The sequence below is a fragment of the Saccostrea cucullata genome, unplaced genomic scaffold, assembly GCF_032062105.1.
Source record: "Saccostrea cucullata isolate Sc308-1 unplaced genomic scaffold, CSIRO_AGI_Scuc_v1 ctg906, whole genome shotgun sequence".
Classification (NCBI taxonomy): domain Eukaryota; kingdom Metazoa; phylum Mollusca; class Bivalvia; order Ostreida; family Ostreidae; genus Saccostrea; species Saccostrea cuccullata.
In genome coordinates this window covers 302,980-330,564 of record NW_026934443.1, presented here as the reverse complement: position 1 = coordinate 330,564, position 27,585 = coordinate 302,980, and the positions used below count along the sequence as shown (strand labels likewise).

The window sequence follows — 27,585 nt, the reverse complement described above, 5'->3', positions numbered from 1 at the left end:
TCTTTAACCAAGGTAATTTTAAATACTGGCAAAACATATTTTCGATACTTTCTTTAATCTTGGAGAATTGGTAGACACCAAATATGGAATCTGCAGCATTAAATTTTGAATGATTTTAAACATTTAATTTCCTGGTATAAACACAATTCACTTATCAAAAAAATTAGTAACTTGTCCAATTGATGATGGATTGTAACGCAACTTTTCTTTTTAAACATTAACTATGACAAATCAGTGATTAATCATAATTTATATTTAATTACTAAACAATTACGCTTAACTTACGGTGAAGTTTATATTTTCAAAGTAGATGAATCCGTTTTCCCTCTTAAATATCATAAGCAAATGTAGTACATGTACTTTCAAGTATTATTCAAATTTTATTTCCTTTTTGTGCGTGCAATATCTGCCACTTTGATAAATTAAAACTGTTTACAATAAACAATGTAATTGCTTTATATCTTAAAAAATCTGAAAGCTGAATGGAAAGGAGAAAGTTGTTATAGTACAATGCCAAGCTAAATAATTTAAAATTAAATTCTTAAGAGCACTTGGTAGAAACTTGAAGCGGCTTAAAAAAACAGGTATAGTCTCGGGATTATGCATCGCTTTATATTAATTTGATGGTATATCAATCTGTGTAATTACCGTAACCTTTGATCATCTACATGGTTTTATCTTCTCCCAGACATGTAAGTTAAGCTATTTCAGTTACCTGTGTCATTTTTAAATTTTGCGATTTTATACATCTGAAAATTTTCAATTTTTTTTCGAAAGCATTTTAATGAAAGAATTAACTAAAGAAATTCAAAATTATCTTCAATTCAAAGTCGATCGTCCTGAATTAACGATTGTGGTGCCTTTCAGTATTCAAAGCAGCTAGTTTTCATGATATGTTGCATTGGTTATTCATAGATTCATAAATCTTGAAGTATCACAACAGAAGTGTATTGTTTGAACTCCAAAGTATATACTTGGAGGTCTTTTCACAAGAAATACAGATGTGCAATTAAAGCCAAACCTTTCACGTTCAAAAAGTTAAAATACTAACAAAAGAACAGACCAAAAACTATATGCCCCCAAATCTTGGATATCGAAGGCAATGAAAAAGAATGTATACGACTTCTATTTAAGTCTATCTAACCTATTAATGTACTTCTATATACAATGTTGTACTTTTTTCTTTTTTTTAAACAAGGAATATATTTACTCAATAGATTGGATTTTTTTCAAAAGTGCTTTCGTTGACTTTGTTTACTGAATATAGTTTAATGCAGATTTATGGATTAAAGGCTTGTATGTCTTGACAAATCTAATTATATAGCAATTAAATAAATTATAAAGCAATCATGGGATTGTTTACTAGTCCATGGCTATAAAAGCAAATATATAATTCGAAAAAAAGGTCAACGAATTTCAATGATGTTTTTTTCAAAAAGTATGATGGATAGATATGTAAATATCTATCAAGCAATAATTAATTTGTTTATATTCGTCTAAAGATATTTTTTCAGCATTAACTTTGTCTTCAACTTTGATTATTTTTTTAATGTTTTTTTTTTATAGATGGCACATATTTGGAAGATCTGTCTTTACATAGTGTGGACTTTATCAACGGCTTTTGGATACGTTTGTGATCAAAATGCTAGAGAATGTGAAACGACTCTTATTATTGAAAATTATTTCACGATGATACACGAAGAACTATCGTCAGTGTTTTCTGCTAATGGAAAAATATACCGATATAACGTAAAAAATATAACATCCGCTACTCCAGTTCCCTCAGATGAGGTCATAACAGCTGACGGGTGGGAGAAACCACGAATGGTAACCGTCGCTAATCGAACACTCCCTGCTCCGGATATTATTGTATATGAAGGTCAAACAGTGATTGTGCATGTTATTAATAAGATGCATTCTGAATCAGTAACCATACACTGGCATGGACTTCATCAACGTAACACACCATATATGGATGGCGTCCCCTTTATTACGCAGTGTCCTATTCTGCCTGGGCAAAAGTTCACATACAAATTTCAGGCGTATCCACGTGGATCATTCTGGTATCATTCTCATTCTGGGTCACAAAGATCAAGTGGATTGGCGGGGGCTTTTATTGTGAGAAAGAAAGAAATAAATCCAATTGAGGAACATATTCTTCAGGTAATGGAATGGAACCATGATTCTGATGCGGTTAAACAAAACCTACTACACGAACATAATGTTATCGAGAATAGAATGTGGCGCTCATCGTCCAGGTCACATGATGGAATGACTTTTAGTCGTATGGTTTTTCACTCTGTTCTAATAAATGGAAAAGGGCGACATTATGTGGATGGTGAATCAAAAGATCACAACGGTGCGCCATTGGAAGTATTTCACGTTAGAAAAGGGTTAAAGTATCGGTTTCGTGTTTTAGCAACAGGTGCCAATTTTCCGTTCAGAATATCTATGGATGGTCACAATTTAGTTGTCATAGAATCAGATGGTTACCCCATTCAACCTATGGTTGTGGAGTCGTTTATAATCAATCCAGGGGAAAGATTTGACTTTTATCTTGAAGCGATTCGTCCTATTGGTAATTATTGGATACGTGGAAAAACTCTAGAGAGTAATCGACACACCATTGCAGAAGCCATTTTGAGGTATGAGGGTGCTGATGAAGTTGAACCAAACTCTAAAAGAGCTGTCTGTTCAGAATATGTCCCTTGTCGTGTGTTGAACTGCCCATTCTCTTCTTTTGGGTTTGTAAAAGGAATAGAATGCATTCCGTTTGATCAATTAAAATCGAGCACTGATGATGATCCTGCGCCTCCTGTTATCCCCGGAAGGTTTCAAGAACATTTCTTAAATTTTGGATTCTTCGGAAAATACCCATCTGTGAGCGGAACAGAATTTGAAATGCCGTCTGTGTCGGCCTTAACACAACCAAGGGAGGTAAACACACTATGTGAAGGCAGATGTCCAGATAGAAAAACCTGTAGATGCACACATTCTCTTCAATTACAATATGGTGATACCGTACAACTTGTTCTTTCGCATCTTGGCATGGGTTCCGGATGGTATCATCCTATACATATGCATGGACACTCGTTCCATGTGGTCAAGATGGGATACGCAGCATTCGATGAGGAGTATGGATTCCTTCTTAACCAGAACAGAGATATTGACTGCAGCGGTGGTAAAAACCTTGACAATGATTATAGTCATTGTAATAATGCAACATGGAGGGACAAAACGTGGTTAAATGGAAATATACCTGGTCTGGAGTTGAAAAATCCTCCAAGAAAAGACACAATTATTGTTCCAAATGGAGGCTATACTGTAATTAGGTTTAAAGCAGACAATCCAGGACTCTGGTTCATGCATTGTCACATAGAAATTCATTCGTTACAAGGAATGGCATTAGTATTAAATGAATCTTTTCCTTTTGTTCCCAGGGCTCCTAAAAACTTTCCTGAATGTAGAAACTTCGATGCCACTGGCGTTTATTTGCATTAGTAAATCATTTATTTAGTTTTTTTTTTACATATTTTCGAAGAATATTGAAAACTGTATTTAATTGATAATCATATGCATCTATCATACATCTATAATAATTTTAGCATGTTCGTATTAAATATGTGAATTAACGTGTGGGGGAGGGTGAGGGAGGGAGGGAGTGTGCGTGTGCAGTATAAATGTGAAAAATGCAAAATTGTGCTTATACCTTTGTTTCTGAGATTTTCATGAAATTATCCATATAGCAGGACGCCCCCTATGATACCTATCCATTTATCCAAAAAAAATGAAAAACAAACATGGCTTTAACTGTATGAAAAACGGTTTTTTTTAATTACTAATCTCTAATATAAATTTGACTTGAAACCTTTAGTCTTTAAAAGAGGATAAAAATCGCTTGCTTTACGAATTTACCTTCAGAAAAGTTAGACATGAAAACTCCAAATAGAAATAGTACTGGTACATGATGCACAAATGAAGGACTTAAAGATTTACAAAAAGAAAAAAAGGTCATGGATTCTCTTCTATCTATTGTTTAAAGGAACCATTTAAAGGAAAGATGCAAGAAACCAGTATCTTTAAAAGGAAATTATTTCATTTTTGTAAATCTTTGCGAATGAGACAAAATATTTATCAGTTTTTTAAAAGTACATGTAATAAAGACATTTCACGTCAAATTCTTAGTTAAACCTGTTTTGTCCGAGGCACACGATCCTATCTCTAGTGTCCCTGATTGCGTGACTTTCAGGAACTTAAAAAATGGCGAACCCGCAGGGTACTGTAAATGAACATATTTCATATTTCTATGTCATTGTCAACTTTTTTTAACTGTATACAAGAAGGTCTTGAATAATTTTGATAATGGTTTTGTTAGTGGTTTTTGTTAGATTAACCCATTAAAGTAAGGGCGACCCAACCCAGCCGGGAAATTATCGTCTATTATATATCTCTTATTTCATAACTGTTTAGCCAAATTTAAAACCTACATATTAGCAAAATCAACTTAAACTAGATACGTCAATAGGCATACATCACTTTCAATATAACTATCTACGATATCAGCCTTTAGGATAAAGTCTTCGCATTTGGTACGAGCAAGATTTGGTCAGCATAAATGGAAAAGTAAATCAGAATTCGAAAGGATAAATTAAGTAACTTTTTCTCCTACTGATTTTTTAAAACCTTTTTTCGGATTTGAAAAATATTTTATAAAGTACATTAAAACAAAGAAATGTGTCGATGAAATGAAGGAAATAATGGTTTTTTTAAAGAAAATAACAATAAATGCCACTTCTTTTTCAATATGTACAGTAAGAAGAAGGTATGGTTTCCATAAAAATTTTGCCCTGTGATTTTCTAAAAAATGAAACTGGTGTAAAAATTAAATACTCATGCTTTTTAAATAATTGAAATTAAATGCAGAAAAATCATACAAGTCATTTTTCTCACAAATGTTTTTAAAGCTAATTATGACGTCATAAACATGTGCATTTTCCCGTATTTTCTTAAAAAGTTGCAGAAGACACCAATTTTCAATGGAATTTTCTTTCAGATAACATTGTCCACAGGCATCGCCCACAAAGATCTTGAGATATGTGATTTGTTATTGAACTTTGCACAAAATATCAAAAAATTAACGTGGTCGACGGCTGTGGACACTGTTTTCTAAAGGAAAATCACCCTTGAAATGTGCCATTTTGAGGCTTTTTTTCTGTTGAAAATAGAGAAATGCTTCACATTAATGACGTCATATTTGCAGAATGGTAAACCTTCATGCCATATTCTTTTCTGAATTTTTAAATAATTTTTAAGCCAGTTTCAAATCTTATTCATGTCATTACATTTTTAGGGCGCAATAAAGCTAAAACCATACCTTCTTCTTTCAGAAATAAAAAAAAATATTAGATATTAAATACTGCAGTAGATACATATCTGCTTAAAAAAAATAAATCAAGTCAAATATTCAAATGTTTTAAATTCTTTGAAAAAAAAACTTTGTTCATTTATAAAACAATCAACTTTTTCAAACTTCTTTGAGAACAGTTTCCCCTATTTGTTCTCTTATGTTCCCCTTTGCATTAATGGCATACACTTTGTTATTTTTTTTTTTATTCGTGCAATTTTAAAGTTTTGGATAGTATTTAATAATTATTTCTATATGTACCTTATACGTACCGCTAAGGAATAGATATAATTATGTTTTATACATGTTCTTGCTGTCCTCATATTATCTATATTGTCGAATTCACGTTTTATCTTTTTGTTTAAAGATATTGTGATATTAATCACTATTTTCATTTTTTCATGGCGCTTGATCCAATCTCTATCTAATATTTTCGAGGTCCTTATTTGATTTTCTCTTAATTTTTATTGTTCAAATTGTATTTTTAGCTTAATTATTGTTCGTTATCTTTAGATTTCTTCTTTAGTTATCAGGATTTAAATAAACAAGAGGCCCACGGGCCTTATAGGTCACCTGAGTATTGTGTAACAACTTTCAAACAATTAAATTTGGTTCGTGTTTAAACCGGTGGCCATGAAATTCACAATTTACAATTTTGAAAGAGGCACCATTGCTTATCATAATTATTAACTTAGAATGCTTACTCTATTTACTTAATACCCAGAGGTAGATCAGAGTAACAAAGAGAAAATGCACTTTCACTTTATAACCAGTTGTGCACCTCACCCCAAAGGAACCACTGACCCAGGTCATATATTTCAAAATTTTGCAAATTTTATCATAAAATGGTTGATTAATACCAAACAGCAGATTTCAAAGCATTAATTTATTTTCAGGCTATGTAACCACCCCCCCCCCTTTGACCCTGGGGGCATTTAAAACCACTTTGCTATATGCACCTTTCTTCATCATAAATATATATATATACTTGGATCATTGGCTTTAAACCCAGAAGCAAAGAAAAATATTTACAAAGAATAAATGTATTTTTACTATATAATCAATAGAGCCCCGACTTAACACCAGAACCCCTGACCCTGGAGCCATAAAATTCAAAATTTTGGAAGAGGCACTCTTGCTCATCATAACTATGTGCTTATTTAGTGTATTTAATACCCAGGAGCAGAGAAGAAGATTTTCAAAGAAATAATGCATTTTCACTATATTATCTATAGAGCCCCGCCCTAACACCAGAACCCCTGACCCTGGGGCCATAAAATTCAAAATTTTGGAAGAGGCTCTCTTGCTCATCATAACAATGTGCTTAGTTAGTTTATCTAATACCCAGAAGCAGAGAAGAAGACTTTCAAAGAAATAATGCATTTTCACTATATAATCTATAGAGCCCCACCCTAGCACCAGAACCCCTGACCCTGGGGCCATAAAATTCACAATTTTGGAAGAGGCACTCTTGCTCATCATTACTATGTGCTTATTTAGTGTATTTAATACCCAGGAAGAGAGAAGATTTTCAAATAAATAATGCATTTTCACTATATTATCTATAGAGCCCTGCCCTAACAACAGAACCCCTGACCCTGGGGCCATGAAATTCACAAATCTGGAAGAGGCTCTATTGCTCATCATAACTATGTGCTTAGTTAGTGTATTTAATACCCAGGAGCAGAGAAGAAGATTTTCAAAGAAATAATGCATTTTCACTATATAATCTATAGAGCCCCGCCCTAGCACCAGAACCCCTGACCCTGGGGCCATAAAATTCAAAACTTTGGAAGAGGCACTCTTGCTCATCATAACTATGTGCTTAGTTAGTGTATTTAATACCCAGGAGCAGAGAAGAAGATTTTCAAAGAAATAATGCATTTTCACTATATAATCTATAGAGCCCCGCCCTAACACCAGAACCCCTGATCCTAGGGCCATAAAATTCACAAATCTGGAAGAGGCACTCTCGCTCATCATAACTATGTGCTTAATTTGTTTATTAAATACCCAGGAGCAGAGAAGAAGATTCTCAAAGAAATTCTGCATTTTCACTATATTATCTATAGAGCCCCGCCCTAACACCAGAACCCCTGACCCTGGGGCCATAAAATTCACAAATCTGGAAGAGGCACTCTTGCTCATCATAACTTTGTGCTTAGTTTGTGTATTTAATACCCAGGAGCGGAGAAGAAGATTTTCAAAGAAATAATGCATTTTCACTATATAATCTATAGAGCCCCGCCCTAGCACTAGAACCCCTGACCCTGGGGCCATGAATTTCACAATTTTGGTACAGAACTCAATGCTCATTACATTCATGCCAATAGTTTGCCTGCTTGATGTCCAGGAGTAAAGAAGAAGATTTTTAAAGATTTCATTAATTTTAGTAGTTTTGGCCCCACCCCTCAGGCCCAAGGGGGGCGGGGACCATGAAATTCACAATTTTTGTTCCCCTCCACCCATAGATGCTGTATACCAAATTTGGTTGAAATTGGTTCAGTGGTTTCAGAGAAGAAGCTGAAAATGTTCAAATGTTAACACACGACACACGACGCACGACGGACGACGACGGACGAAAACGGATAGCAATAGGTCACCTGAGTTACTCAGGTGACCTAATAAAACAGAAATGTTAAAGTTAAATGTTAGTTCTTTCTAAAGTTTGCAAAAAAAAAGTTTAAACATAATTTAAATGCTCTTCATTTGATATTGCAAAAAATGAATAAAAGAAAGTTCATTACATTCGTCTTTCAATATTTATTTAACTAGATTTTTATAGGACTACAATTCTGAATTTAGTAAAATTAGGTTTTTAGTTAATTTCCATCCAGCAAATGATGTATATCCGTACGCGTTGCTATATAGAGGACCTTTATTATAATCCATGCTGGTCCTAAGAAAAACATCGTCCTGTTCATTGGCCAGAATAACAATAGTGCTGCCGCCCTGGTCGTCTTCATTACCTTCAGAAATTTGGAAGACCTCCCCTTCTTCTTTTCCATTGACAACCAGCTCCACGCTGTGATAAGTACCACCAAACATCCTCACAGACCATGTGAAGACATAGAGTCCTGTTTGGGGAACAATGAAGGCACCCGTACTTTGATGGAAGGCGTTACCAACATTTGTTTTGACCACGTCAAAGACCAACGGGTGGTGTCCACCGATGTTAGTAATTTGTGATGACATGTAGGCGTAGAACGCTACTGGTCCTAGGTCATAAGGCGATGGGGGTATTATCCTTCCTGTTGAAGTAAACCGAGTGTATGCATTATTGTTAAAACAAAGCCAAAAATGAATGGTCTTTTACATGAAAACATCTACATAAAACTGTGCACTTCATCGATAACTAATAAAAAGATTCAAAAAGAATAAACAATGTACCATTCTTACAATGCCAGGGTCCTGAGTCAGTAAGTTGCCATTGGACCTCTGGGTATTGACTCCAGGATCTCTGACATGCATAGTGAGGGTTACAAATTTAATGCACATAAAGGTATATATATATCTAACGGATCGATTTCAATTATTCTCACATATCTAAAAATAGAGCTATATTAACCTTGCCGAATTAGGTTTCCATTGGGTTCGACCTTGTCTGCTTTAGCAGTGTTTTTCTGTAGGTGGTTTGCTTTTGGTTGTATTTTATCAGAGCTCTCCATGTCACATCTGATATCGCCAGTTGATCTTTCACTTCTTTGATTTCATTTCTTTGCGCTTTGATCATGTCTATATGCTCCTTCGAAGTCTCTTCCAAAGCCGCGATTTTTAAGGATTGATATTTCACAATGTTTTGTAGAGATTTCAGTTCTTGAATTACATCTTCAATATCCATTTGAGAACTCAATTGTGGCTCTCCATGAACGATACTTAGACCAAGGATTCCAAAAGTTAGTTGTAATATCTTCATTCTGAACGATTTTTAACGATTATCATACCACTCTTGTCCCAGTCTTATCTTGACATAGAATGACGTGTGCACTCTGACCTGTGACATTGTCCGTGTTTTATGCTTCTTTTGATAAAACAGAGTGAACTCATCGGAGTTTCTGTAATTAATTAAATAAGATAAATAAATTAAATTAACTTGCTGTTTTACATGATAATGAATATTTTAACAACAAACTTTTCATTCAAAATATGGAGGAAATAAACAACAAGGTGCATACAACTTGTGTCCACTTAAATATAAACTTTTTTCAGTGCAAAGGTAAGAAGTCGAGTTGCAGTGAATTAACCCTTTTTATGTTTGTTTATTTTTTATTTATTATGTTTATTAAAAGAGAACTGAGCAATTGGTGTTACATAAATGTCAATTATTATCTCTCTTCAATACATCTGAATCGTGTCTTGCACATTCTACTAGTATATGCGTCAAATCTAACCTGCAGCATAATATTAAAAGGGCCAACATTGGTTTCCACTGCGCAATACTTCGCGCATCGTAGAAAATGAAGCGTATTTACGCTTTAAAGCAACTTTTTCCCACTTATTTTAACACAATTTGATAAAAATTATAAGTTAAAAAATTTATTTACAATTTTTTATAATTGATTTCTAAAATGATCTTTTAAATGATAGGTAGACTGGCGTCGTTATAGTGTGTTTTTAACGTTATGATAAACTGAATCTCTTCAAGAAGGGAAATTAAAAATGTTATAAAAGAAAAAAGTATTAAAAATATGCTCTTGAAATTTAAACACATAGAAATTTGAGAATACCTTGATCATTGTTGTTATTTTTAGTACTTATCCTTTGTATCCGTCATATTTTACAGTACTGCATAAAAACAGGAAAAAATCGTTATTTTTTTCGCCTTTTGACATGCCCTGTTGCAACCACTATTGAAATAATTTTATCAATAGTGGTTGAGAGTGTATTTCAATAGCAAACATAGTTAGTAACCACTATTGAAATAACGAACACTATTGATATAATTATATCAATTGTGGTTGAGAGTGCATTTCAATAACAAACATGGGTAATAACCACTATTGAAATACGACCACTATTGAAATAATTATATCAAAAGTGGTCGTATTTCAATAGTAGTTACTAAGTATGTTTGCTATTGAAATGCACTCTCAACCACTATTGATATAATTATTTCAGTATTGGTCGTATTTCATTAGTGGTTGCAACAATGCCCCTCTGGAAACCAGATGATATTTTGTGATTTGCGAAAAAATCCTATATAATCTATTTTACGGTAGTACCGGTATATCTGCTTTTTAGGACCCTCTCTTTATCGAAACCTAACTTCATGGTACCTTAAGGTGTGTGAGAGGGGGGGGGGGCTGATACTTAGATGCTATTAAAAAAAACACGATGTGTTTGTGTAACTCTGATGTCCCATATCGCAGCTTCTGACAAAGGTTAAAGTTTTTCATACCCAAGTCAAACTCCAAGATCAAGAAATGAAACATAATTTCCATAAGAATAGATTTTTCTCAATAATTTTATATGTGAATCCTGAAAGTTCAAGCACCAACCTTTTAAAAGTTATAACCAAGATGACAGTGTTTTTTTTTTTCAAAATGTGTATCAAACAATAATTAGGTCAAGGTAAGAGGATCAAATTAATTGTACCAAGGAGAAGACATCATCATGGGAAATTATCATGTGAAATATTAAGCCCTAACACCAACTCTTCAAAGGTTATGGAAAAAGTTATTTTTAATGTAGTTTGCGATTATTTGCGAAAGTTTCGCTTTTAAAGCTAAAGAATATTGTGTTTATTCTCAAAAGAAACACTTTATAACGCAACAGTAACACAATGTATAGGAAAGTTTTGCGTTAATTTGCAAATGTTACAAATGTTTTATTTGAAAAATTTACCGAGAAAATAACGTAAGAGTTTCGCAGATTATTGCGTTTACTTGGCAACACAGTGAAGATTAAACTTTTCTTAAATGCAAATTTAATTTATTGGTACCCAAAGTAGGGTCTCCTAACTGGAAATACAATTGTGAAACAAGAAATCCCTATTACCATCTGTTCCCAATTATAATTATGGCCAGGCTAAAGTTTTTTCAAAAGTACAGAAATCTTCAAGATCAAGGTCAGAAGGTCAATATTATTGGTATCCAATGAAAAGTATTTCCCCAAAGAACACATGTGTGAAGAATGGAAGCCTTAGCCCTTACCATTCGAAAGTTATGACCATGGTGAAAAGATTTTAAAAGTGAGTTAAACTTAAAAGATTAAGGTCAGAAGGTCAAGGTTATTGGTATTGAGGTCTTGTCACAAGAATTACATATGTAATATAGTTCTTGTTACAAGAATTACATATGTGAAGTATGAAAGCCCTAGCCCTTATTCTTCAAAAGTTATTGCCAAGGTTAATACTTTTTATAAGTCCGGAAATCAGTGAGGTCAAGGTCAAAAGGTCAGGGTTATTGGTATCCAATAAAAGGACAGAAAGGATGCATTTTTTAGAGTATGGAAGCCCTATATATAGCCCGAACCGTTCAAAATTTATTGCAAAGGCTAAGGTGTTTTCATAAGTCGGGAAATCTCCAAGGTCAAGGTCAGAAGGTCAAAGTTATTGGTATCCAATGAAAAGTCTTTTCATAAAGAATGCATATAAGAAGTATGGAAGCTTTAGCCCTACCCGTTCAAAAGTTATGGTCAAGGTTAAAAAAATTAAAAGTAGGTCGAATTCTAAGGTCAAGGTCAAAGGGTCAAAGATCTTGATATCAAATGAAAGGTCTTGTCACAAGAATTAAATACATAAAGTATGAAAGCACTAGCTCTAACTCTTTAAAAGATATAGTCAATCTTTGTTTTAAAGTAGGTCAAACTCCAAAGTCAAGGTTAAAGGGTCAAAGTATCCAATGAAGCATCTTCTTAAAAGGATTACAAAGTGATTGTAAAGTATGAAAGCTCTATCCCTTACCGTTCAAAAGTTTTCGCCAAGGTTAAAGTTTTTTCATTAGTACGTAAATCTCCAAGGTCAAAAGGTCAAGGTTGGTGTTATCCAATTAATGGTCTTTCCAAAAAATATATATACATTGTATATGAAGTATAAAAGACCTACTATCTACCGTTCAAAAGTTATGGTCAAGGTTTAAAAAAAATTAGAAATTTTGTGTTGAAGTGGGTCAACCTCCAAGGTCAAGGTCAAAAGGTCAAATTTGGTGCTACCCAAAGAAATGTCAAGAAATACACATGTGAAATATGAAAGGCATAGCTCCACTTAATCAAAAGTTAAGGGCAAGGTTAAAGTTTTTGCGGACAAACAGACAAACAGAGAGACAGAAATATAGAGAGACAGACAGACAGACGGACACGACAAAAACTACAGTGTAATTACCCCGAAACTTCGTTTACGGGGGCATAAAAATAATTCATGTTTTACCGCGTAACTCTCTCGAATAAATGCGAAATTATACGTGTTATACAGCCTAACTTTCGTTATTTAATGCTTAACTTTTCCAAATTAACGCAAATTTATTGCATGTATTGAGTTGAGGGCAACTGAGAGTTATGACTGTTTGATGAGGAACTTATGAAGATATTTGTAGAATATAGGTGTTAACTAATAGATTTTAACTTATATTTCAGATAATCATATATTGGAGCTAAGATTAGTATATAATTAGTGTAAAACTTCTAGCAGTCATAGAGTTTTTATGCACCTGTAAACAAAGTTTCGGGGGTATAAAGTTTTTGTCATGTCCGTCCGTCTCTCTGTCTGTCTGTGTGTTTATCTGTTTGTCCGCAAAAACTTTTACCTTGCCCATAATTTTTGATTTAGTAGAGCAATGACCTTTATATTTCAAATGTGTATTCCTTGTGATAAGACATTTCTTTGGGTACCACCAAATTTGACCTTTTCATCTTGGAGTTTGACCCACAATTACACAAACATTCCAAACTGTTACTTTGGCCATATCTTTTGAACAATTCTTTGTAGACAGACCACAACCTTGACCTTTTGACCGAGACCTCGGAGATTTCTGTACTTGTGATAAAAAAAATTAACCTCGGCCATAACTTTTAAACGGTAAGGGATAAGGCATTGATACTTCAAATATGTAATCCTTGTGAAAATATCCTTCATTTGATACCAAGAACTTTGACCCTTTGACCTTGGCCTTGGAGTTTGACCTCCTTTTGAAAAGCAAACCTTGACCATAATTTTTATAAGGTTAGGGCTAGTGCTTACATACTTAACATATTTACTTCTTTTGACAAGATCTTTTATTTGATTGCAAAACCTTTGCCTCTTTGACTTTGACCTTATATTTCGACTTACTTCAAAAAACATTTAACCTTGGCCATAACTTCTGAACGGTTAGGGCTAGGGCTTCCATATTTCACATTTGTATTCTTTTTGGCAAGACATTTAATTAGACACCAATGACCTTGACCTTTGACCTTGGAGATTTTTGTACTTATGAATTAACTTTAACCTTGGCCATACCTTATTAACGATAAGGGCTAGTGATCTCATATTCACATGTAATCCTTGAGAGAAGACCCTTCATTGGATACCAAGAACTTTAACCTTTGACCTTGACGTTGGAGTTGGACCTACTTTAAAAAAGCAAACCTTGACCATTACTTTTAAAAGGTTAGGGCAAGTGCATTCAAATTTAAAATATTTCATTCTTGTGACAATACCTTTCATTTGACAGCAAGACCTTGGATCTTGGAATTGGATCTACTTTTAAAAATTTTTAACCTTGGCCATAATTTCTGTACGGTTAGGGTAGGGCTTCCATGCTTTATATTTGAATTTTTGTGACAAGACTTTTCATTGGATACCAATGACCTTGACCTTGAAGATTTCTGTACTTATGAAAAAATCTTTAAACCTGGCATACTTTCATATTTCACAATTGTATTTCCAATATAATAGTATTAAATTTGCAATTAAGAAAAGTTTAATCTTTGCTATGTTGCCATACGGGGTCATCAGTGTTTCACAAACACATCTTGTTTTTACTAGGATTTAGGCAGTACAATGCTTGTGTAAATGTGAGGTTTTCTTCTGTACTGTAAGTTAGTACACTGCCTCCACAATGTTCAAGTCCACTTAATATGTAAATGAATTAATACATTTTAAACTGACTCTTATTTATGAGATTGAGAATTACTACGATTTATTAATCACGGATTTATACCAAAATTGTAGATCACTTAATTTTTGTGACGCCTTATTTTCGCGAGATGGTCATTTAGAATTAACTCTTTATTAACGAGACAGAATATTCAAGAATTGTGGTTACTGCTCTACAAAATATTTAGGAATATTAATATACACGAGAACGAAATTTTCGTGAGTACGCTGTCTCGTGTGAATAGGCGAAAATAAAGTTCTAAAAAGTAATTTACAGTAATGAGATATGTATACTGATATCAGATATATGGCTAGGTCACCTCCGTGACAATTTTCAAATATGCTATAATTACGTTTCCTATAAACAACTATATGTATGATGATCCTGCATTTAATTAGGTTTTTCAGTTTAATTTCCATCCAGCAAAAGATGTGAATCCATTTGAGTTGCTATGAATAGAACCACTGTTTGCACCCATATTCATTGTTGTCCTTAAGAACACATCGTCATGTTCGTTGGCCAGAATAACGATTGTGCTGCCGCCTTGATCGTCGTCTTTACCCATACTTTGTTGATAGACAATTCCTTCCATTTTTCCATTGACAACCAGTTCCACGCTATGATAACTACCGCTTGTTACCCTCACAGACCATGTGAAAACATACAGTCCTGTTTGAGGAACAGTGAAGGTACCCGTACTTTGATGGTAGGCGTTCCCAGTGTTTGTTTTGACGACATCAAAGACCAAGGGGTGGTGACCACCAATGTTAGTCATGTCTGACGACATGTAGGCGTAGAACGCTACTGGTCCGTGGTCATTTGATGAGGGTGGTGTTATCCTTCCTGTTGAATTAAACCCAATAATTATACGTTTTAATGATTGTTAAAACAAAGCCCAAATATGAATGTTCTTTTAAATGAAAATAGCTACATAACTTTATATTGTGTACTAGTTCTTCATTGATGAATCATTTATTCATAAGATTCAAATAAGAATATATACAGAATGCATCATTCTTGCAATGCCAGGGATCCTGCTTCAATTACACGCGTTGCGGTTGGTTCAATGGGTCCCAAGGCAACGCATTGACTCAGGACCCCTGGCATTGTGACAATGCACATGCACATGTAAAAAGTACATGTGTATCTAATTTTTTATTTCATTCATTCTTATTCTAAGAAAAATAGAGCTATATTATAATAACCTCTTCGAATAAGGCTTTCATTGGGTTCGACCTTGTCCGCTTTAGCAGTGATTTTCTGTAGATGGTTTGATTTTTGTTGTTTTTTATCGGAGCTATCCATGCCATACCTTTTCTTTGATATCGCCAGCTGATCCTTTACTTCTTTGATTTCATTTCTTTGCGCTTTGATCATGTCCATATGCTCCTTTGAAGTCTCTTCCAAATCCAAGATTTTTTGGGATTGATATTTCACAATGTTTTGTAAAGATTTCAGTTCTTGAATCACATCTTCAATATCCATTTGAGAAATTACATGTAATTGTCGCCCTCCATGAACGATACCGAATAGAGGGATTCCAAAAGAGAATTGTAATATCTTCATTCTGAAGGATTTTTATCGATTGTGTTAGATTGTCACTCGTGTTCCAGTCTTATCTTGACATAGAAAAACGACTGCACTCTGATTTGCGACACTGTCCGGTTTAAGTATTTTGTTTCGTATGATAAAACAGAGTGACCAACTTGGGGTTCGCTGTATTAGGTATTTTGCATTTTCAGTTAAAAGAAAATTGACTTCCTGATAATAAAGATGTAATAAGTTTTTTTAGCTTCAAAATTTTCATGCAAATTACAAGGAAAACAAAATACAAGGGAAATAAGAGAACACAAATTGTGTTCACTTCAATGTTATTTTTTTTTCAATGCAAAGGTTAGCAGTCGAGTTGCAGTGAGTTTGCCATATATTCTAACAGACCCCCGTAAAATCTAATCCCGACATATTGTTAAGGTTGTATAAATCACATACAGTTCATATGTGTACTAATATAATATATTCAAAATGTATGCTTTTAGGACCCTCTGCAACCCAACTTCCGTGTAAAATCTTATCCCGACATATTGTTAAGGTTGTATAAATCACATACAGTTCATATGTGTACTAATATAATATATTCAAAATGTATGCTTTAAGGACCCTCTGCAACCCAACTTCCGTGTACCTTAATTGGGGGAGGGGGAGTCTAATCCACCATTTTCTTTAGATTCTATAAAAAGAAACAAGATGTATGTTTGTAACTCTGATGTCCCGTATCGCAGCTTTTGGGAAAGGTTAAAAAGTTTCTCGAACCCAACTCAAACTCCAAGCTCAAGAGGTGAAAAATTTATAACCGAAATGTCAAGATCAAAGGGTGAAATTCATGGTACCCAGGAGAAGGCCTTGTCATAAGATTTTTTTAAAGTCGGTCGAACTCCAAGTCAAAACGTCAAAATTGTGGGAATATAATTGAGGATCTTGTCACAAAAAATGCATCTGTGAAATATGAATGTCTTAGTTTTGTCTGCTTAAAAGTTATGTCCTAGGTTAAAGTTTTTTTTTTTATTTCTTAGGTGGATTAAACTCGAGGGTCAAGGACAAAAGGTCCAAACCATTTATATATCCCCCCTTTTTTCAAAATTTATCACCAATTTTACCGTTTTTTAATTTCTTGCGCTCTAAGGACAATCAAAAGATCAAACATGCTGGTACATGTACCGAAGGAAAGGCTTTGTCACAAGAAATAAATGAAAACCATTGCTCCTACGAATAAAAAGTCATGGGCAAGGTTAAAGATTTTGCGAACAGCTAGACAAACAGAGTTTGACGGATATATCGAAGGACAGGACAAAATCTATATTAAAAGGAAATAAATTGTAATATTCATGTGTGTGAACTGCCTATAATGTGGTAAGCTTAAATGTTATTTTGAGAAGTTAAACATATATACAAGAGAGTTTTCTATGATTCTATAAAAAATTATCTATAAAATTTTATCATCACCCTAAAAAAAAACAGGGAACTATTTTTGAAAAGTAGTTCGTGTAATCAAAGTAGTAACTTGTGAACAAAAAAAAAATAACGAAGAAAACTTGGCAAAGAAAAAAAATGTATAAGATACACGGAATTGATGCGCAAAATTTGCATTATGGTGTACATACAGTCCACTGAGCGGATGCGTACATGGTGGGAGCCTACTTTTACCCAAATTCCTCTGCGAAGCTGTTTCTATCAATCCTTGATTATAAGGAAGACTGCAAACACAATTTATTTACAAAAGACTCTTTCTCGAATTCATATCTATATTTTTATTGATTTTGTACAAAAAATAAATTGATGGAAAATCTCGACGTTGTCGTTTTTATCCAATCACAGAGCACGGCGTGAAAAGCAGCTGGAGTGCGGGCCTGTCCTGATGCATTAATCACTAGCAGACACAAAATATACTAGTGGCAAAGTTAATTGGATGCTGTTGAGTAAATAACATCGACATTCCCTGGCAAACATGGCTATAGAGAAATTGCATCTTGAGGATGCGTTGGAAGATAGTCCACAGGTAAATCACGAATCGTCACCATCGCTAAATGATGTCAAAGTCAAGTGGGAGGGGTGATGTGCAGGGTGCACACAGCAGGGGTTTTATTCGCTAATGACAAATAGATATCGATCTGCGATTTTAATTTATCATTCTTCTAGTATAATCTGATTGCAAGAAGTTAAAGGGTTTTTGCGTCATGGCGTCTGAGATTTGCATAACATGAATTCGTTGAATTTCGATGTGGCAGTAAAATTTCAAGCTAAATTCTTGTTGACAGTACCCACTGGTACAAGTTTACATATACACATACAAATTTTTAGGGTTAACTCCATAAACTTGATAATATTTGCATATACCAGGTAGAATTATTTACGAAGTGCAAACTTTACTTGACTGTGCTGCAAGCAAATGTGTTAGACCCATGTATAAATAAAGAAGAATTGACCTGTTTAAAAAAGAAAATACATAAGAAACGGAAAAGAAGAGAAGGTGCAACAAAACCTTTTAGATTTTAAGACCCAGGGTCACTGAGCTCTAGAAAGGGCTCTACCACCTGCAATCCAATCTTAATACCACTGCATTTATTTCTCTAATTTTAAATAAACCTAGATAGAATGTTCTATCGTTAAAATGATATTGTCCTATGGACCCGGTTTAACGATAGAATTCGTTCCGTGTATTCGTAATGTAGCAGAAAGAAACATGGGCGATAACTCGCATAGTGCATTTACTTGGAACAATCTAAAGAGTTCCGAATGTAAACATGGCTGGTAATTTGAATCGCGAGAAAAACGTTGAGAAAATTAATTGGATTTTCATATTTATATGGATTATTTTTTGGGATAAAAGGCATAAGCAATCTCAAGAAGGTTTGTTTCGATTATTTTGATAGTTATTCCCTGTGCAAATCATTTTATATTCTTCAAAATCGTTTCGGAGCGGATCCGCTCCAATTTGCTACATTACAAGTATATGGGACGTATTCTAACTGTGGTGAGGGCCTGTACCGAGACACAGTTAGATTATTCTAACTAAAATAAACCCTGAAGAAATTCATGAAGACATTCAGTCACTGACCAGTGTCTTTTGCCCTCTTATAATGTTAGATTAATTATCGCATCATTTTCAATATTAATAAGCTGATGGTGCCACCCTTATGGCAATCGAAAATACCTTTTCAGTTTTAGTTTAGACCAGCTCTTCAAAGAGTTAGTGACATTTTGTATGTCTATACTCTAATGTCGCATGATGTAAGTTAACTTTTTTACCAACGCAGAGCAGTTAAGGTTAAAGTAAGACGACAGGGTCTTATTTGTACGGGAAATGTTTACTATGACGTCACACAAAATATATAGTCTTTAAAATACCACAAAATGAACTTATTTGCTATTTCAAACAGCTGGATAGCTGTATACTACATACAATCTTACTATTAGGCCATAATAATAATAATCCTAGATTCTCATTCCCGCCCGCTCCGATTTTATACCCCCGCCTCGATTTTTTTAATTTCTGTTTTTCTTTGACTTAATTCTGATCAGGATTGGTATTCATCTACCATTCTACTTTTGTTTTAAATCCGCAAATTCGACATGATAAGATGATTTTGACAGCTCAAAAGATGGTAATTAGTGTAATACATGCATATATAATTTAAACAAGGGTCATTGGTTGAAAAAGATCGGTGATGATGTGAAGTAAGAGATAATTGAACCTTAACTATGACTTTTATTCGGGTATTGTAGATAAAATTACATCGATTGACCAGGTCAATTAAAAATCTGCAAAATTGAAAAATAAAAAATATATAATAAAAGCCACCCGCCCGCCTTGATTTTTAAAAAAATCCGGATGAGAATATAGCTTTTTATTTATTATGGCCTTACAGGCTTACATGCAGTTTTGTCATTTGTTAAATCCCACACAACAGTATATAAACGATGCATCGATCGCAATGCACTTGTCAATGTGACATCATCTCTCAAAAATGAAGCAGTTTGTACACAGTGAAACGCTGATCAAGTCACATTTGTACAATGAAAAATGTCTTTTGTTTTCAAATGAAATATTATTTGCAATTAAATAAAAGGCCTTAACTTGGATGCGATGTCTATTTTAGTATTTTATTCATAAACTGTCCGTACATTCTCGAGACAAGTTATACTGTTGTGTGTTTGTATGCAGATTCATTGAAAAAGTAATGGATGAGCCCTAATAAATCAATTTATTGCAAGGGCATATCTTTAATATATCTTGTCAAGTTTTTACACATAAACTCTAGAAGCATTAAGATATTTGAAAAGTGCTGCAAACCTCATGAAATCTTGCAAATAAATTAATTATATCTATAATCAATGTAGTTGACCAGCAAAATATTCAACCTACCGTCCATGTAATAAAATTTTAGCAATTAAAAAAGGGAATCTATATAGGTTTCCAGCACTTTTCACAAACTTCATACAGTGTTGAAAAGGATTATAAATTAAACTAAGATTTTTATCTTAGTTATGCCTTTGCAATATTGGAATTTATAGATGACCTCTAAACTGCAAGTTTTAATTGCTAAAATTATGTGACGTTGATATCGTGACAAGCCTAAATAAAAAATCTAAATGTCCCCGAAATGTAGATTTAAACCACATCACATATTTTGATATCAATGAAGCACTAAAAAGAATCACCCATCCTAATAAAGTATGTATTTTTTATCTTAAAAAAATCTCCTATATTTCCATTTGTAACCTTAACTGTGCTGCGAAAGCAAAGTCTGGACAGTCAGAGTTCAATTGTTAAATTTAATTTGATGTATTAAATTATAAATATATGTCAATTTTTTTATTCCATAGTGTTATTATTAATGTTCCAATTTTTTTTTTTCAGACCCGTAGTCTGCTATCAGTGTTTGAGAAAGATGCTATGGCCCTAAAGAAATACACAACAGGTCTACACAACTGCTGTCAAAGAATCATGAAAGCTCAGGCAAGATTTTTTCTTTTTCTTTTGATCTTATACATTATCTATTATATTTTGATTTACTGCTGTCATGAGATAAGAGTCCTTATAAGTTAAAAAATGTACAAAATGCTTTTTATGGGCACATTTTGATAACCGACCACCTTCTATATGCAAATATACACATCTTTCAAAAATATATTCTAGTTCTTCACTAGTATTTTATGAGCAATTAAATGGTCCTTCAAAATAACTCTTCTCTTTTTGGGGCATTTTAGTAAAGCATGTTTAGTAAGGCCCTTCAAAATACTGGACACTAGTCTTTGAAGTTGTTCTGTTGTCATAGTTGTTGCATGGTTCAAATTCAGTTTTATGTCTCTGTTTATTAAAAATCAATTCTTTTTTTTTAGAATGAATTGTGTGCAGCCACGCAATCATTATCACAACACCTGAGGGATTTTGAAATACAGGTATCTCAAATTTTACAGTCACATTGCATGTGTAAATCGTATCTGAAGTACCTACAATGTTTATCAAAATAATTTCATGATTCCATTAAATTTGAGAGATGGGCTGAAGTTAGTGTTTCTCAAATAAGTTAACATTAAGTCAGACTTAAATTTCATTTTTTGCATCAAGCGTCCATGATCATGATGATAATAAGGAATATGATACCATATATGACAAGCACCCTACACATGATATATTGCTAGGCTATATGGTTTTCTTTTCCAGAAATTCCCATTAGAATCTGATGACAGTGTATTAAGTTCTACCCTGAAACAATTCTCTAGTTATCTAGATGATGTAAGTATAATAGACAACTTTCTATGAACTGATCAAAACTTTTAAAAACGCTTTTTATATGATGTAATGGATTCATATACAGGTAAATCCAAATACAACAATATTTTCGGAGAGATAAAGTTACTTACATGTATATGAGTAGTTTTGAACAACAAGTAAATCTCTTTAAAGTCGACCATTAAATAAGAAACTAAAGATGACTTTTTTATAAATTGTAGACTTAAAAATCTTTTAACATTTTTTTATTTGCAGAACAGAGGTTCTTGGGATGAAATATATTTCTTTCATAATAAATTTATTGTTTAAAGTCTTGATTGTATGATTTATTTTAATTCCAGGTGAGCTCTATACAACAGGTTCTTTCTGCACAGTTCTCAGAGACAATGATGTACCCTTTGTCTAGATTTTTACAGGCAGATTTAGAAGGTATGTCTTTCATATAGAAATGTTGTAAAATATTTAGGTCATCCAGTTTTTTGGTTCATCTGGTTACACATTTTGAAGTTGAACATATAGATAATTGATTCTCAATTAATTTTATTGTAACCCCCCTTCTTTTACTCCCATTAAGGGGATTGAGAGTAATACTTGTAAAATTTACTTATAAATTACACTTATAATTCATTTCTTGATGGTTAGTTTGTGTTTGTTAATTAAGGGAAAATATCTTGAAAGAAAACATTTACAGTTGCTGCCATCATAATAATAGTCATCACTGTATATAGTCACATCTTTATGACTCTTTTCTTTTTTCAGAAGTAACAACGCTATGTGAGATGTTCCAATTAGCAAGTAATGGTATGCACATCTCTTTTGTTATGTTTTTTAAGTCAATAGTATTGATAAAAAAAGTAAGATTAATGGTATATAAAACAGTACACTAGACTGATCTAGAATTTTTCAACTGGTACATTTATGATTTTCATCCAAAAGAAAAATGAGAAGTTATTCACAGATTGTTGCATAGGGAAAGCATTGTTCCTACAGCTGTGTAATTCAGAGAGAGCTCCTAAAGGAAGATACTGTTGTTATCGAAATCTGAAATGTCAATTATGTCATTTTAGTATTCATCCTTCTTCCTGACTAAGAATGTTGTTCTGATGTTCGTTTTCTGCTGCAAGACAGCCATGTTTGGTGTCCACTGCTGGTTAATTCAGTCAAGGGCTATTTGACCCTCATTATTTAGGCCTTTATGGTAAATGAATGCTTTAAACTAAACACTTTATTATGTATCAGTATTTGAATTTGTACATTGATACATAAGCCTAAAAAAAAAACTCAACCAACCATCCCTTAATTTTGTCTCTGCTCATAGGATTTGCTGCGTGTTATCTTTGCTTGAAAGAATACAGAAGACATCTTTTGACATTCCAAAAATGTCTGGCATACATTTGTAATACCTAAAACACAACTTCTGTTATCTTACCAAATTGTAAACAATTTCACATAAGTTTTTGTTTCATTTGATATTTTATTTGAGCGACCTGAATTTCATTCTGGCAACCTATACACGTGATTAGTACCAAGGTTGCCCAAATGGTGAGACCAAATTTTGACGAGTGTTGGACCCTGTAGTAGGTACATTGATTGATTTCTGTTGTTTTCCAAGTCTTCTGTAGAACATGTCAGTGCCATGAGCTGGTACATGCTGATTAAATTCTGTTGTTTTTCTCTGTTGTTTTCTACAGAACATGACAGTGCCATAAGCCAGTACATGCTGATTAAATTCTGTTGTTTTTGGCTCAGGTGAGCTTTTCTGATCATATTTTGTCCGTCATCCGTCCGTCTAGCTGTCCGTCCGTCCTGTAAACTTTTCACATTTTCAACTTCTTCTCAAGAACCACTGGGCCAATTTTGACCAAACTTGTTACTAGGCATCTTTAGGTAAAGGGGAATTTAAATTGTCAAAATGAATGGCCAAGTCCACTCACAAGGGGAGATAATCAAGAAAAGTCAAAAATAGGGTGGGGTCATTAAAAAATCTTCTCTTCAGGAACCACTGGGCCAGAAAAGCTGAAACTTATGTGAAAGCATCCTGGGGTAGTGTAGATTCTAAATTGTTCAAATCATGATCCCCGGGGGTAGGGTGGGGCCACAATGGGGAATCAAAGTTTTACATAGAAATATATAGGAAATATCTTTGAAAATTGTCTTCTCAAGAACCACTGGGCCAGAAAAGCTGAAACTTATGTGGAAGCATCATTGGGTAGAGGAGATTCTAAATTGTTCAAATCATGACCCCCAGGGGTAGGGTTGGGCCACAATGCGGAATCAGTTTCACATACAAATATATAGGAAAATCTTTTTAAATCTTCTTCTCAAGAACCACTGGACCCGAAAAGCTGAATCTTATGTGGAAGCATCCTGAAATAGAGTAGATTATAAATTGTTCAAATCATGACCCCCGGGGTAGGGCGGGGCCATAATGGGGAATCAAAGTTTTAAATAGAAATATAAAGTAAAAATCTTTAAAAATCTTCTTCTCAAGAACCACTGTGCCAGAAAAGCTGAAACTTGTATGAAAGCTTCCTGGGATAGAGTAGATTCTAAATTGTTCAAATCATGACCCTCGGGGGTAGGGCGGGGCTACAATGGGGAATCAATGTTTTGCATAGAAATACCTGGTATATAGAAAAATTCTATGAAAATCTTCCTTTCTATAACCACTTAGCCAGAAAAGCTGAATCTTATGTGGAAGCATCCTGGGATAGTGCAAATTTCAAATTTTCCAAATTATGAGGGGTAGGGTGGGGTCACAATATGTATTACAATGGGGAAATCTGGTAAAGAAGAGCATGGTCAAAGCTTCTCAGGTGAGCGATGTGGCCCATGGGCCTCTTGTTCTCTGTTGTTTTCTATAGAACATGACAGTGCCATGAGTCGGTACATGAGATTACCTAAGAAGAAGGATAGCGAGAGACACAGACAAGAATGCGGAGAAGAACTCTACCTCATGAGGAAGAAATTTCATCAGGTTAATAAGTGTATTGTGTGAACTTATAGATGTACAGAAATGATAGGTCAAGTCCTTGATTTCTTTCCTGGTTTATTTGGAGTAAACAGTCAAGTACTTAATAACATTACAGGAACATCTTATCAACTATATACTTATACATTCAGTGTTCCAGGAAGCATTAATTAATTGTGTATAATAAAAACAAAGTCAATATACATGTATACAATCATATTGTACATGTAGGATGAAGTCTTCATGTTTGATACATATCAAGCTCTGTATAACATCGAATTGAATTTTTTTGTCTAAGACTAAATGATCCAGTTTATATATTAAGATACTAAGACTTTGTACAAAAATTAAATTAATAATTCACAATTATATTTTGAATGAAACTTCCTGATGATCATGTCACTGCCTTCTTTTTAGACATCTTTGCACTACTACTCCAGTCTGAATGCTCTACAGTACAAGAGGAAGTGCTCTCTACTGGAGCCCATTATGGGCTACCTTCATGCCCAGAGAGCCTTCTTCCAAATGGGCCAAGATGCAGTGGGCAAGAAAGAGATTGAAGACTTTCTGAATAATATCTCCACCAGTGTACAGGGGTAATGTACCAACATCAATACATTAAAATAATTGTAAGATATTTTGTCAATTATTGTGGCAAACATTGCGCAGACTTTGCAATCAAATTAGAGTCTTAGTCCTTATTTAGCTCACCTGAGCTCAAGACTCAAGTGAACTATTCTGATCAAAATTTGTCCATTGACATTGTAAACTTTTCATATTTTCATCTTCTCAAGAACCACTGGGGCAATTTCAGTTCAAAGACGTTCCTGTTTTGAAGACTTTAAGGCCTGTCTATAATTTTCTACAAACATTTCAGAGTTCAGCAAGAGATGAAGACAGAGACCAAGAAGACAGTGGAACTGATTGACACACTAGAACAACAGAGTGCTCACCTGTATCACGCGGAACCCATGGTGGACATGCCATATATCCCTCCCAACACTAATCTGACTCAGAAGGCAGGCTACCTGTTTGTGAGGAGGTAAGTACAGGTGCCTACAGGTGTATATAATCCCCAACACTAACCTGACACAGAAGGCAGGCTACCTGTTTGTGAGGAGGTAAGTACAGGTGTCTACAGGTGTATATACCTCCCAACACTAACCTGACACAGAAGGCGGGCTACCTGTTTGTAAGGAGGTGAGTACAAATGTCTATAGATGTATATAGTTCTCAAAACCCATCTAATTAACTACCTTCCTTAGACCTTGTCTTGTGTTAGCATCTTTTCTGCATTTAATGTATGTGTATATCTGTATGTGTTTTAATTTGCAAAATTCAGAGGAAAAGGAAATTTAAGGATAAAACAAATGGGTCATAGATTTACATAAAATTATTTTATAGGCCTATAAGATAAAATATATATTGGATTATTTTCTTCTTAAAAACTGGCTCTAAGATTACACTTTGTAAAATGATTTTAAGTAAATAAAGTTTATATATGTTGCATTTAGACCCAAATTTACATTCTATTTTAACAATAATTGACACATCAACCTGCAAGTTTGAACCATTTACATACTTGAAGATCAATATGAGCAGAAAGATTTTCTACAGTAGATTGATCATCAAATTTTTGTGACACAATACATTATTTTTGAAGGATTAATTGTTCTCCAGTCGTCATGAAAAAATTCTCATAGGATAGAATCTCGTAGCAAAATGAATAGGACTGCATTTCAGGCTTTAAATGTTTGTAAATATTGAATGTGGAATTTAACCCTTGATATAGACTGCATGTTATTATACATTTTACAGAAAGTCTGCAATTGCAGTGTGGTGTTTACATACATGTATTTTTATGTTCAATTCTAACATGTGTTATTTAGGTGTAATTATTAAAATATCTCACCTTAATCATTTTTGTCAAATCTTACTAACAAGAAGAACATTTTCCAATGCATTTTTAGAGGGAAACACATACAAATGCCTGGCCCCATTGGGTAAGCTTTGTCATCAGCCACCTTTGTTGGACTTTCTCTTTTCTCTTATTGTTCTATGGTCAAGTAGTCATAGTGTTTGTGATAGTTCAATCTGTGAATTTTTAATATTAAATGTATATACTAAATATAGATACTCTAAATTAATTGTGTGTATTTGCTTGTGAACTAGTTACTAGGGAAGCTTTGCCTTGTGGAGATTTAATTCTTAAAATACATGATGCTGTGGATATTTTTTTAATTGTGTGATACTTATATGATTATGTTTTTTAAACTACTCTAACACAAAAACATCACAGTTATAAATATGATGGAGAATTTATACAGGATATAGAGAGTATATTGCACAGTTTTCTTTATGCTAAATTACAGCAGTGCATTAAATGTACATAGTGAGCTCAATATTATGCACCTGTCAATTTTTCAGTAATTGGAAAACACCTTTGGCCTTTCTTTCACATCTTTGCACATGTGAATTTCTATTAAATCTGCAAGTTACAGATGTAGCTTTTATTTATTGTTTGCACTTTCCATTTGCAAATTGTAATATTTTTTGGGGATATTTTCTTTTTAATTGTGCTGCCTCTGTTGCTCCATTTAATAAAGTATGTCATTTCATTTTTTTCAGCAAGCAGCTGATAGCTACAAAGTGGGAGCGCTGTTTCTTCTTCACAGTGGGCGGTAACTTGATGAGTCAATCAAGAGACCAGGTAAATTTTAAGAATTGTCATTTTAAACTGTGTTCAGAAAATAGTGGGATAGCCATTAAATATTGTGCACTAGCTAAGGTCTAATTTGAAAAATAAACTAGATATGCCTGTGTCTGTATTCATACTCTACTGGTC

General features: G+C 33.8%; 3 protein-coding genes across 8 annotated transcripts in view; 2 read left to right on the top strand and 1 right to left on the bottom strand.

Annotated features, from left to right (window-relative positions):
• The first annotated feature begins 1,563 nt into the window (after window positions 1-1,563).
• On the top strand, window positions 1,564-3,529 carry LOC134240755 (uncharacterized). The gene has a single exon (XM_062722837.1). It carries the CDS (start codon window positions 1,567-1,569, stop codon window positions 3,499-3,501), a length of 1,935 nt encoding a protein of 644 aa, XP_062578821.1. The 5' UTR covers window positions 1,564-1,566; the 3' UTR covers window positions 3,502-3,529.
• Window positions 3,530-14,880: 11,351 nt separating this feature from the next.
• LOC134240754 (complement C1q-like protein 4) lies at window positions 14,881-16,061 on the bottom strand. Its single transcript, XM_062722836.1, has 2 exons — window positions 15,684-16,061; window positions 14,881-15,321 (listed from the first exon to the last, which is right to left on the bottom strand). The coding sequence occupies exons 1-2, from the start codon at window positions 16,042-16,044 to the stop codon at window positions 14,882-14,884; spliced, it is 801 nt and encodes a 266-aa protein (XP_062578820.1). The 5' UTR covers window positions 16,045-16,061; the 3' UTR covers window position 14,881.
• Window positions 16,062-17,864: 1,803 nt separating this feature from the next.
• The window catches only part of LOC134240735 (DCC-interacting protein 13-alpha-like), a 28,053-nt gene continuing 18,332 nt past the window's right edge, over window positions 17,865-27,585 (top strand). For 4 of the 6 annotated variants that reach the window (XM_062722818.1, XM_062722817.1, XM_062722814.1 and 1 more), the window contains exons 1-11: window positions 17,865-18,031; window positions 20,894-20,992; window positions 21,376-21,435; window positions 21,701-21,772; window positions 22,111-22,198; window positions 22,529-22,570; window positions 24,634-24,746; window positions 25,158-25,336; window positions 25,618-25,782; window positions 26,711-26,743; window positions 27,369-27,450. In XM_062722818.1, the coding sequence (XP_062578802.1) occupies window positions 17,981-18,031; window positions 20,894-20,992; window positions 21,376-21,435; window positions 21,701-21,772; window positions 22,111-22,198; window positions 22,529-22,570; window positions 24,634-24,746; window positions 25,158-25,336; window positions 25,618-25,782; window positions 26,711-26,743; window positions 27,369-27,450 (984 nt within the window). In that variant the 5' untranslated portion in view covers window positions 17,865-17,980. The remainder of the gene's footprint in view (window positions 18,032-20,893; window positions 20,993-21,375; window positions 21,436-21,700; window positions 21,773-22,110; window positions 22,199-22,528; window positions 22,571-24,633; window positions 24,747-25,157; window positions 25,337-25,617; window positions 25,783-26,710; window positions 26,744-27,368; window positions 27,451-27,585) is intronic. The other 2 variants (XM_062722816.1, XM_062722815.1) reach the window with 1 other exon arrangement.

Bases quoted from the DNA above. Each gene is read 5' to 3' on its own strand.
- LOC134240755 (XM_062722837.1), top strand. From the start codon at position 1,567: ATGGCACATATTTGGAAGATCTGTCTTTACATAGTGTGGACTTTATCA.
- LOC134240754 (XM_062722836.1), bottom strand. From the start codon at position 16,044: ATGAAGATATTACAATTCTCTTTTGGAATCCCTCTATTCGGTATCGTT. The intron at 15,322-15,683 runs GTTATTATAATA...TTAATTCAACAG, and splicing joins TGAAAGCCTTATTCGAAGAG to GAAGGATAACACCACCCTCA.